Genomic DNA, 12324 nt, shown 5'->3' on the forward strand with positions numbered 1-12324 from the left:
TTTGAAAGTCAGATTTTTGCAGGTGTAATAAGGTAAGGTCATACTGGATTAGAGTGGGCTCCAAATCCAGACTAGTGTCCTTACAAGAAGGCCAAGAGAAGGAGGCAGAGACTGGAGTGATGGGTCTACATGGGGAGTCAGCAGCCACCAGGAGCTAGAGAGGGCTAGAAGATCCTTCCTTAGTGTCTTCAGAGGGAGTGAGCCCCATGGGGCCCCAGGGACACCTTAATTTCTGACTTCCGCCCTCTATGAGAGTAATTTCTACGTATAAAGCACCCAGTGTGTGGCAGTTCATTAGGGCAGTCCCCGGAAACAGCCCATTTCTTCCTGGACTACCAGGTGTCTGCAGTATCCAGTAAACAGCTGCTGTAAATCACCAACCTCTATGGAATAGAAAAATGCATGCAATGCCTTCTGCCATCAAACCAGGTAACTGTGTGCACTGCACATGTAGAGTCACAACTCAAAGCCCCTTTTCCATGTGTCTGGCCTAGTGAGACCTCTGGCATGGCCAGGCAGAGAAGAGGGGCTCAGGGCATACCACCTGGGCACTGGGGTGCAAACATGGGCCCTGTCACACATCAGTGACATCAGCACCCTAAATAAGGCCTAGCCCTCATCCCCTGGGCTCATGTCGTGACATCTGGGACTCTCACGACTGTCTGTCTACACACCCACAGGGTGGAGGGCTGGCAGCTGCAAGACTGTGATCTGGGGGTGCTGCTTCTTGATGTGGGGGGTGGATCCACGACGGAAGTCAGGCAGGGTGGCTGATAACATCGTGTGGGCGGCTCCCTGATCTCAGAAGGCCCCAGAGCCCTGCTCTAGCCCCCAGGGCCCCTACTGTCCAAATACAAAGTAGGAAGGGAAGGAGTGGTGTTAAGAGATGAAGCCCTGTTTCTGTGGGAAAGGACATTTGATTTCCTAACCACCTCGGGACCGGGGAAGCTCAGCGCAGGAAAGCCCGGGCTCATCCCACCTGGACGGTACCTTTGAGGACACTGCGTCCTGTGCGCAGAGATGCTCAGATGCACTGTGGAAACCCAACCACGGTCACTGGCTCTGAGAACAGCTACTGCCTGGTCACTTATCTTAGACAGTGGACATACTGTTTCTACAAAGACATCTAAAGCTGGAGGTTAGAATGAGGGACTGGGAACACTGTGATCACAGCAGCTCCAATTCGTGTAAATGACTGGAAGCTGGGACTATAGTTGAAGGGGTGACAGTCAAATTTCCTCCCATTTCTCTCAGCTGCCCGGTGTGGCCACACAGTTTAAAGGCCATGCTTCAGAAGCACCTGGCAGGAGCCCCTGGAGGGGACCCCTCTCCAATCCCCACTTCTAAGGGACATTCATTTTCAAAAGTCCCTTCTGTGAAAGAAACACACTTGGGAACGGCTGTCCTTGACCACAACGCCCTTTATTCACAGTCAGAACGCCCGCGTGCAGCACGAGGACCTCCCCTATGTTATGCTAACGCAGAAATGCTCACGTGGATAGCCTCCCAAGACACAGGTGCACGGTCTGCTCTAATGGTGATGCTGTTTGAACTGGAGGCCACAGTAACCGCACGTCCCAGTTTTTGTTTCTTTGTCCTGAAAAAATTCAAAATAGAAGATCTCATATTTCCATATTCTACTTCAAATCTAATAGTTAGAGATTAGATATTCAACTAACACACAAAACTTAAATGCACTGTCAGCTTGAAACACCTGTAAAACCCAAATCACCATTGAGCTAGGAACTGTGACAGTGCCCAGGGCCCTGGGTCCAGCTCTGCCTTCTCCTCCAGCCTCAGGTCCTGCCCTGGAAAGCGGGGCCATCTCAAAGAACCACTGCAAGGACAGAGTGTCAGCACAGCGGCACTTCTTGCCCTCAGCTCGATCACTCCAGGAGAGACAGGGTCTCATCCTGAACACAGACCTCAACTGACTGGAGCGGGTGGGGTCCCCACAGGGCTGGGGTCTAAGCTCACTCATGCCACCAGCAGAAGGGGCGGCAGTGGGTCCTGCAGGCTCCCTTCCCCTTCCTACATACCATCGGTATATCTGGGCTTAGCTTGTGGCTTCCTTCTCGGCTCTAATGTCCCACGTACTCCTCTTCCCTAGGCTCCGGGTGTGTATTTATCAACAATCATGGGCTCCAGAATGATGGTGCAGGGAGAAAGACAGATGCCTACAGGTCTGAGAGGACGCTGGAGAGTCAGTGCTGGCGACACTAAGTACACTGCACAGCACATCACAGCTGAAAAGATGCCACTTGATTCAGCCCCTGCCGTTTGGTTTTGTAGAAAAGCTCAAGTGGGAGAGTGTGTAGCCTAAGAAACACTGCAAGGGCCACCTTGAGAACAGGGACAGGACAGAACAGAGATGGGTGAGCACTAGGGACCAATGGGCCACGTTACCAGGTTTATGTAGACTTTCGGGTGGCCTAGAGCCCCACCACCACCGTCACACGATACTATGCGATTCTCCACTTCACTCACAGGCTGCTCGGCTATCAAATCAATGGCAAAGTTCTCATTCACCTGGAACAAGAGAAAACTGTGTGCAGACATGTACAAAAACTTGATGATTTCATGAAATTTAAATTTATGTATTTGCCCTGGCCTGTTTGGCTCAGCGGTTAGAGCGTCGGGTGGGTCCTGGGTTCGGTTCCTGCTAAGGGCACGTACCTCAGTTGCAGTTTGTCCCTGGCCCCAGTTGGGTTGTGTGGGTAGCAACCACTTGATGTGTCTCTCTCACATCGATGTTTCTCTCTCTTCCTTCCTCTCTCCCTCCCGCTCTATCTGAAGATAAATGCAAAAAAAAAAAAAGTCCTCGGGTGAGGATAAAATAAATAAGTAAATTTATGTAATTTATGTAGACAACCCACCCACAAACACATTCATATGTTGCCGGCACAGGCAGAACTATATTCTGCACATTTTCATTTAAATATTATTTAGATCTTCAAAACACACAAATAATTTAGTTAATACATACATACATACACACACACATACATTTAGTTTTTTATTGGATACAATTTCAAATTTACTGAAATGTTGCAAGAATTCTCATTTTGTCTTTACCTGGACTCAGACTGTTAACATTCTGCTCCATTTATCTCTTGCTCTCTCCTACCCCTCTTTCTATACACACACACTGAGTTTCACTGACCACTAAGAAAGATCAGGAACAGTGACGACCCAGTGGCGATGAGTCCACACTGTCTCTGCCACCGTTTCATACTATAGGAACCAGGGCTCTGAAAAGAGCTGGTTCCGGGTCCAGAGAGGATGTTACAGATGAATCAGAGACGTGTTGGTGACAGGGAGAATGGAAGCCAGCAAAGACAACTACAGCTATGTCAAAAGGGTAGCCAACTTGGGAACACTGCCTATCTGGAATAAAATGGATATGGGAATCTGAGGGACCATGGGATTGTAACTACAAAGGACTGAAATACAACGAATACACTAAAATCCATGATTCCATAACGATACTTTAAAACTTCTTTAATTTCCTTACTACAGGGAATCAACTCATTATTTTAAAAACTGGTAAATAAAGGGAGTGAATCTAGCATGTCTTCTTCTTTCCACAGCATAACCAAACTTGTTTTGTTTTTTGTTTGCTTAATGCAAATCCTCAAGCTACTGAGAAGAGAACACCATGCCTCAAAGTCTATGTGAGTTCATGACTGGAGCCGCTCGTCCACTCTACAACCAGACGGCCACGTCACCTGCCCAGTAGGGTTACCAAACACAAAGAACCGAGTCTGATCTGACAAGCTGCTGGGTCCAACCACAGTGTGCACACTCGGAGGACTGGAGGTGCCAAACAGCACAAAAGTAGTGCAGTCCGTCAGAGCCGGCTGTGGGCGACCTTACAGAAGAAACGCCCAGGTCTTATGACAGGTGAGTCCAAGAAAGAAAAGGGGTCGTGTGTGTGTGTGTGTGTGTGTGAGAGAGAGAGAGAGAGAGAGAGAGAGAGAGAGAGAGAGAGAGAGGAACCTAATGATTAGAGACACTTGGATGCATCACAACTGCAAAAAGGGACTGAGCATGTGTGGGGGTAATAGGAACTTAAAAGATAAGAGAAACTTGGATTTGTCACAACCACAGTGCATGGGACCTATTTGGCTTCTGAGTCAAATACGCTGTAAAATTTTAAAAAATAGGACACAGCCAACAATATTTAGGCCACATAAATACTGAATTGAACGGAACCTCTATAGTTTCAGATGAGGTGATTCTGTCAATGTCAACACCTTCTGGAGGTGTGCATGGTCAATTTCAGATCTGATGACACAAAAGAAACAGTCCAGGCCATCTTGATATGTATCCTGTGGTAACTGTTGAAACTGAGTAACCAGGCACATGGGAAGAGGGGATCACTGAACTAGTCTCTCCACTGCATAGTTAAAACAGCAATTCAAACATCCTGGCTGGCAAATAATTTCCCTGACAATGCCCTCCTGTGGCAAATGTGGGACACTGGGCAGGAGACATGTCTTGGTCATGTCTGCCTCCACTAGAGCTATCCTTAGTGACCACAGGAGACAAAGAACATGGTGCTGGGGACAGAAGTGAAGCGTCAGTGTCTGTGTGTAAAGGCAAAGAACTGAACCTGGACCCTCACAGTCCCCAGTGGGCCTCAGAGCCCCACTGCTCATGTCCTGTGGTCACCAGTCCCATGCCCCCGGGCTGTGGCTCTCGTACTTCAAGAGCTGCACATCCTGCGAAAGAAACCAGCAGTGCCTTCTCCAAGCTTCCTCCTTTCTGGAGCCATCTATAGCGATCACAGTCACCAGCTCCCAAGGGTTAGCCTGACTGATGGTGCCTCTTAAGCCCAGCATCTCTCCCACATCTTTAGCCAACCCAGGGTAGATGACAACAGCAAGGCTACATCTTAAAAGTCAACCTCTTCTGGAGGCCAGAGGATCACTCAACTGGAACACACAACATACAACAGAGGGCAAACAGTCACAGGGGCAACACCATTCTTCACCTTTCAGGTCTCCAAAAAGCCATCACAAGTTTACAGGCAGATATGACTTAATGGAGACAAGATGGGACAGTGCCAGGCTAAGACTCAGATTAATAAGCACTGGCCAAGGTTATCCTGCAACAGGGCTTGGGAGTAATCTTGGTACTTGTTTACCATGATGGGTGAGGAGTGCTGCGCCAGGTCAGTCCTGGCCAACCAGGGCCACGTGGCTTCCAGACCCCCACCTACACTAGAGGCCTACTGCTCTAGGGAAGACAAGAAAACAAAAACTAGGCATAGATAAATACTTACAAATAAGGAGGGCTGCTGGGGGACATGTAAGTCTAATAAAATTTGAAAATAAGAACACAGTCAAGCTCACTTAACTTTTCCAAAGCCAGCTGACGGCCCAGAGGACACACAATCCAGTGGCAGAGAACCCTGGCACCACTCACACACAGAGAAGTCCCCGTCTGCATCAACACAGATGACACTAAACCCCTCACTAGAACGCTGATGCCCTGAACCCAAACAATGTGGACGACATTTTGGAAAGGTTTAATTATTTTTCAAAAGCTTTGTCAGTGACAGATTATGATTTTATCAAGCTTTTCCCTAAAGTTCTATTTCCAGAAACCCAGCAGGAAGTTACCAGGAAACTGGATGACGTTAAAACAAACACCACGAGCCTGCAGTGCTGCCTTCGTGTTGTTTTACAAGCTCCTTTAAGCACAGTGCCTCCGCCAAGGTCTCCTGCTCCCCTTACACCATATCTTACAGCAGTCTATGCGGTGAGTGATGGCCCGCTCACCTCCTCTGCAGACAAAGCCACGCACCATACAAATGAAGCCTCAGGGTGTAAATAATACGGTGTCTACCTCAGTGACAAATGTGTCACAAAGGCCACACTAACAAACTCCATCACGCAGTCCAAGAGACCAGCTGTCTCCTGTGGGAAGGGCGGCTGATGCCTGACGCCTGAGACTGACATGGGACTGCCCCTGTCATTCAGGACTGCAGCTCCAGGACGACCCCGACCTCCCATCATTAACATCCTGGGACTCAGCTCAACCGCAGGAAAACAAAGAGCCCAGGAGTCACGGCCCAGTCACAGCAGCCAACCACAGCCCAGCTTCTGATTCTGTTAAAATTCAGGGCTGCAGCATGCTGAAGGGGAAGGAATAAAGCATTACTGGTCCTTATGAGGAGATCAGTACAGAATACATGTCATAGCATCCCGAATACTTTGCATTAGCTGTAAATGTAGTGTTCTCATAAGTATACAGTGTGTCACTGACCCAAAATTGCCCAACCACTGTAAAATTAGTCCTCCAGGTCACTAAAAAAAAAAAAATACACACCTCCCGTTATATTTACCTCTTGATCAAGTCATCTGGGCCTACAAATGTTTAGGTTTAAATTATTCATTTGTCAGTAAGCTGTTTTATTTTTTATTTTATTTAACTCATGTTTTTGGGAGTGACAGTTCCTAAGGAAAGTTTACTCCTTTATGTCAAACTGAGATTAAATCCATTAGAAATAAAATATAATTCTACAAAATAATATTAAAACTAATACAAAAAGGATATAATAACCCAGTTGAAAAATCAATGTTTTGTAAAATTTTGATCTAATTAATGAAAATTTATAAGTTTAAAATAAACTAAAAGCCCTTCAATTATTTAAAATATCAGATAATTATATTTAGCTAAATATACATGTATACACACACACATATATAGTTTTTATATCACTGTAAAAACTGAAGTTTTCATCCAAATTAATTTTTTAAACTACACAAGTTTGGAGAAAATGCTCAAAAGCAGGAATGAGTAGGTGGAACACAAAGGACTTTCAATAAAACTACTCTGTATGACATTGTAATGGTGGATACAAGACATTACACATTTGTCAAGACCCACAGAGGTGCAGCAAAGAGTAAACCCTAATGTAAACTATGGGGTTAAGTTGATACTAATGCATCAATACTCATCCAGTGTTTAAATCAATCACTGGTTAAAAATGTAGCACACTAACACCAGATATTGATAGGGGAACTGTGTGAGGGGAAGAAGGGGCATCTGTACTTTCTGTGCAATTTTCCAGTATACGTAAAGTCTTCTAAAACTGTAATGTCTCTTGAAAAACAAAATAATTTTAAAATACCACTAAACACCAAATTTTTTTTATAACAGCCAAAGCCAGAGCAGAATGCCAAATCATCATTTACAGACATGCTGTTCACCTTCACAACTTGAGGACATCTGCCTAGACACTCATGATCCCAAACAGGAAAAGGCCCCAGAAACCCCAAGCTGGGACGGGGCTTAAGAATCAGCCAGTTCAAGACAGCTAAGGAAGAGAGAGTCTGATGATGCCCTGGCCAGTCTTGCTCAGTAGTTAGAGCCTCAGCCCACAGACAGTAGGGTCACAGATTCAATTCCTGGTCAAGGGCAAGTACCTGGGTTGCAGTTTAAATCCCAGACCCTGGTCAGGGTGAGTGCAGGAGGCAACCAATAGTTGTGTCTCTCTCACATCAATGTTTCTCTCTCTCACTTTCCTCCCCCTTTCTCCCATTCTCTCTCAAAAAAACAAAAATATCCCCAGGTGAGAGAGAGAGAGGCAACACTGGAAGGCCTTTACTGCCTTCAATAACTCTGATTTTGTTTGTTTAGTTTTGTTTTTAAGTTGGTCCCTGTTGCCCTCTGTTATGATAATCAGAAACCAGAGCCACAGAAGAATTTCCAGCAGAGGGGAGTCTGTGACAGGCCCAAGTACTTGCTAAAGCCTAAGAAGAGCTGAAATAGGAAGCTGGGGGCCACAATGCAGGGTCGACTCCAGAACTGATTTGCTCTGAATTGCCCTGTCCAGCCCTCTGAACTCCATCTCCATTACACTGCCCTCCGCCCTCCTGAAGCCCACAGAGCAGGAATGGAAGTAGAAAACCATACTGTAGGAATGGACAATGTAACCAAGATCAAAGGGGAGGAGAAACACAATTCAGGGAAAGCTGAAGCTTAACAAGAAGAATCAACAGGCTGACTCAGAGGAAGGGCTAACTCAAAATGACTATGGGGGACAAAACTTACTTTATTTCTGTGTTTGATAATCAGGAGTATAAAACACAGAAATAAAGAAAAAGACCACTCCCATTTATAAACCAGAGCTACACTTACAAGATGTGGTTATATATTGCAGGAGGGGAAAGAGGACCCAAAATAGAAACAGACACATTTAACATTTAGAAAAAGGTTGAAATCTAGAGCTTCTAGGATGCTCACAAATTGGGGGAAATTGTTTAAATCTTACATATTAATTTTTATTTCTTTTTGGTTATATAAAGGCTTTATGACAGCTTCTCTAGATGTTTTTACTTACCTCTTTCTGACGACCTACAAATCGAATTTTCCTGTAGTCTTTATCATCATAAACCTGAAAAGAAAAAGACCATATGTGAATTTTACGGCCTAATTCTGAACGAAGTCACTTAATATCAATTGTAAACATTACAGAAGTGTTTTCCTTAACATTCACACCATTCACGATCAAACACATGAGGGGCAAAGAATGGCTATGCAACCAGGGGGCATTTTTCAGCAAGGCCCCTAAAATGACAAGGGGCAATAACCTGAACTGGAAGGCAGCAGGGTGCAGTGGAAGAAGAGAGGAGGCAAATTCCAGCAGAGGAGGTGCACCCTCTCTTCTTCACATATGGCCCATGGCTCATGTCCCCTCTAAATCTACTGGGTGACACTTTATTACTATGGGTACTTTCTCCTCTTTTGGCTTATGATTATAGTCTAACACTGTCTTTGTGTTTTGGACTACAGCAGACTCTCAAGTTATTTAAATATACTATTTAATATCACACAAACATTACAAGATTCGAGCCACGGGATCGGTCGTTTTTAGCCAATGGGAAGCCTCCCCATAGTGATCAACAGCTACACTCTGGGTAGCAGCCTCATTTTAGAGTTCGCGGACACTGGAGAATCTGCAAACGCTCCGCTAACACCAGCATCGCGGTACCGGTTTTATCTACACCGGTCAGTGCGTGCGATAGAAGCACAGTTCGACCGCGCTGTCGCCCGGGGGACCCGCACAGTACTCAGCTGCCCTGCTCACGGACCAGGAACCGGGATACAGCGGGAGAAGCTGGGGCACTGGGGACAGCGGAAAGACCGGGGTCCGGGCTGGGGCTCCGCCCACTCGGGCGCCCTCCACGCCGCACCGATTACCTGGCCGGTGTGCGTGACCTTCTCCCCGGTCGGCGAGATATGAACCCCGAAACACCTGGTGCCCCGGGGCAGGATAAGTGCCGCTGCGCCGCTCCGGCCCAGCTGCCGGCAGAAGGTCATTGCCGCCGCCATCTTTCAGGTTGACCCTTGACCCAGCGCGTCGACACATCAGCGCCGACGCATGCGTACAGGGCCTGCGCTGCCGGACTCAAGGCTTGGGGAGACGCGCATGCGCGCTGTGGTCCCGCACCATCCTAGCAGGTGCTGCTGTGGTCCAGACCTCAGCCCGTATAAGGCAGGAAATTTTGCGCACAACCTTAGCACTTAGCGGTTACTCGATGATTCTTACTAGGGAAAGGGCAGGGGAGGATAGAAAGTAAAGTTGCATTGTTTACATTAGACGGTAACCGAGAATCTTAGGGGATACACATCATATGTTTTTGTTGGTGAAGATCCCTGCCTAGAGAGAAGACTGGACGTGCATTCCCTAGCCCAGTTCGTATATCTTTGTGGCCTGGAACACAGCCTGTTTGGGGATTTCTGCAGCATAGCCCCAGTGAAGCTACTACTAGTAAAGCACAACCCATGTCACCCCACCCACCGACCTCAATGTGATCAACCCCGGACAGACCCACTACTCCAGAGCGCACCTGAGCTGGACCCTGGCTGGCGTCCTGGCACTTTCCTGTCCTCCTCCTATCTCCTCCACACTGCCTGGCATAGACCCAGCGAGATGGGCGAAAATGGAAGTGGGGGAGGCAGACTCAGAGCTGAGTCGCGCACCCTCCTCAGTCTCCAGGAGCTGAGGAAATCCACAGCCTATACTCCACTCCAGGGAGGTGGAGAGGATCTGGCAAGGTGATGAGAGGCGTGATGCCCTGAAAGCCTCTCGGAAAGGAAGGGTACCTACAGACAAGTGCTGAGAGGCAGGCCCGAAGCTCACCTGAGCAGGTGCACCGCGTCTGCAGGTCACCTTTGTGTACACAGAAAGTAGGTGGGTGGGTTCGCGGACACGACCCCTAAAAAAGCAGGTGTAGCGAGTTCATCAAGGAACTTGGGTGGTGGGTATGTGGATGTTCGCCATAAAAGTCTTTAAACTTTTCTCTGTTTGAAATGTTTCATAATAAAATGTTGGAGGGGAAAAAAGATGTTTAACTGCAACCAGTTAGGACCATTGTCTGTTTCCACTAGTTTCCCTGAGACCAGTTTTCTTAGGATGTTCTTGTAATACAAACATGTGTTTTGGAGTTTGTTTGTTTGTTTATATTTGTTTTGACGTTAGTATTGTCAGTTTTTAAGGGTCTACTTGGTTGTGACTTTTTCATTCCAGATATATGTGTGTGTGTGTGTGTGTGTGTGTGTGTGTGTGTATGTGTACATATATATATATATATTTGTTCCCATATTTGTATACTCCTACACCCCCATCGTAGACTGCAGGTTGCGGGGGCGCCCTGCTGGGGGCTTTGGGGCCCGGGACTTGAAGGCCAGCAGAGATGGAACTTGGCTCCCTCCAACCGCGCGCGCAGGAGCTCGGTCTCTGCACCCAGCGACGCGGGAGCCGCCACTTGACCCGCAGCTGTATTTCTTTGTGGAGGAGACTCCCGGCAGTCCCCTCCCCATTGCGCAGGCGCAGGCGCAGGCGCAGGCGGGGACGCAGGCGCAGTACGAGAAACGCTACTGGCTGGGTGTGGGCCTCTTTGCCAGGTCAGGGGTTCTCCGGGGTTCAGAGAGGCTAGGGGCGAGGGCGGCGACGAGACTCCGGAGTTCGGGTCTTACACGGAGCCAGCGGCCGGCCGGGGCTGCGGAAAGACTCGGCCTCAGTTTACCCCTGTGGGCCGCGGTGAGAGAGCGCGGGGACGGCGTGGGGCCAGATCTGTCCCTTGGACGTCCGAGCCTCGGGGGCGGTGGGCGGGCCCCGAGCGACACCCGAGGGTGTTGGGGCCCGTGGGCGCCCGCTAATGCGCCTCGTCCGGAAAGCCCCGCGCGATGCGCGCCTGGAAAGCAGCCCCGCCGGGGTTCCATGCGGTCCGCCGATCGGGCTCAGGCCTGAGTGCCGGGTGTTTCTTGCCCCGGAAATAGGGCCAGCCCTGCCCCATCCTGCCCACCACTAAGCCTGAACGGGGTCGGAGGCTTAGGATGCCCGCAGCCACGGCTGGGCTCCCACAAAGGGTGGTATCTTGCCCCTATCTCCAGGCAGAGCTGTCGGGGTTTGCGCTGCAGCTGGGAATGGTAGCGCTCTGAGCCCTCCACTCCAATGTCTACACCACAGTGAAGTAGAGAAAACAAAGTTGTAATAGGAAGTGCGGAAGACGCTGTAACACCTTTTTATTCTTTCTCACATAGATTCAGCCACAACATGACAGCTTCCTCGATAAGGAAAATAATGGTTTTTGCTGTGAAGCCTCTCCTACATCTGATTCCGACACCCCGAGCGCTCTCCACGATCCTGCAGGATTCCTTGCGAGTTCCAATCGCAGCAGGTTTGAGGCCCAGCACACCGATGGCCTCACCTCTCCCCTGCCCGCCCCTGCCCTACCTGCAGCCTAGTCTGGGGTTCAAGACCAAGGGCGTCATCAAGAAGCGTTGCAAGGACTGTTACAAGGTGAAGAGGCGTGGGCGGTGGTTCATCTACTGCAAAACGAACCCAAGGCACAAGCAGCGACAGATGTAGTTCCTTTGGCTGTGTAAATAACATGCAAGATTGTACCATTTCCTTGAGTTACCTTATGGAAGAAAAATAAAATGTAAATGTTCCGTTTTCTAATATTGTGGACCTTCTGGTTTTGTTGACTCTACTTTTCAGACATCTGACTCTTTGTCCACATCTAGTCCAACCAGAGCCCCAACTGGGAAGCTAGTCGTTTTATCTTCCTTGGAAGCTGGCAAGAGGACAGAAGACAGAGCAAAGGAGATGCCAGTTTATTCCCCAACATCAGAATGCAAATTCTTTAGAAAAAACTAGATTTGGTCTCAGACTGGCCCTGTGTCTGCATTTAGCCATATTGCTGCTATGCCAGGGTTCAAACTCCATTCAGCATTCCTGTTTTCAGGATGAGGATGAAAGGCCTTGATAGCAGTCTTTAAGTCAAGAGTAATTTAATTGTTTCT

At 48.2% G+C, this 12324-nt stretch overlaps 2 protein-coding genes across 2 annotated transcripts; one reads left to right on the forward strand and one right to left on the reverse strand.

Annotated features, from left to right (window-relative positions):
- Positions 1–1407: 1407 nt before the first annotated feature.
- On the reverse strand, positions 1408–9363 carry NDUFS6 (NADH:ubiquinone oxidoreductase subunit S6). Its single transcript, XM_036280201.1, has 4 exons — positions 9214–9363; positions 8354–8407; positions 2407–2529; positions 1408–1597 (listed from the first exon to the last, which is right to left on the reverse strand). Exons 1-4 carry the CDS (start codon positions 9343–9345, stop codon positions 1532–1534), a joined length of 375 nt encoding a protein of 124 aa, XP_036136094.1. The 5' UTR covers positions 9346–9363; the 3' UTR covers positions 1408–1531.
- A 593-nt stretch (positions 9364–9956) lies between these two features.
- MRPL36 (mitochondrial ribosomal protein L36) lies at positions 9957–11887 on the forward strand. Its single transcript, XM_036279670.1, has 3 exons — positions 9957–9962; positions 10844–10920; positions 11560–11887. The coding sequence occupies exons 1-3, from the start codon at positions 9957–9959 to the stop codon at positions 11885–11887; spliced, it is 411 nt and encodes a 136-aa protein (XP_036135563.1).
- The last annotated feature ends 437 nt before the right edge of the window (positions 11888–12324 follow it).

Source organism: Molossus molossus, unplaced genomic scaffold, assembly GCF_014108415.1.
Source record: "Molossus molossus isolate mMolMol1 unplaced genomic scaffold, mMolMol1.p scaffold_m16_p_3, whole genome shotgun sequence".
Taxonomy (NCBI): domain Eukaryota; kingdom Metazoa; phylum Chordata; class Mammalia; order Chiroptera; family Molossidae; genus Molossus; species Molossus molossus.

Coding starts and splice junctions, on each gene's coding strand:
- NDUFS6 (XM_036280201.1), bottom strand. CDS start 9,345: ATGGCGGCGGCAATGACCTTCTGCCGGCAGCTGGGCCGGAGCGGCGCA. Junction 8,408..9,213: donor AGGTCACGCACACCGGCCAG/GTAATCGGTGCG, acceptor TTTTCTTTTCAG/GTTTATGATGATAAAGACTA. Junction 2,530..8,353: donor TTGTAGGTCGTCAGAAAGAG/GTAAGTAAAAAC, acceptor CTCTTGTTCCAG/GTGAATGAGAACTTTGCCAT.
- MRPL36 (XM_036279670.1), top strand. Junction 10,921..11,559: donor GGTGTGGGCCTCTTTGCCAG/GTCAGGGGTTCT, acceptor TTTCTCACATAG/ATTCAGCCACAACATGACAG.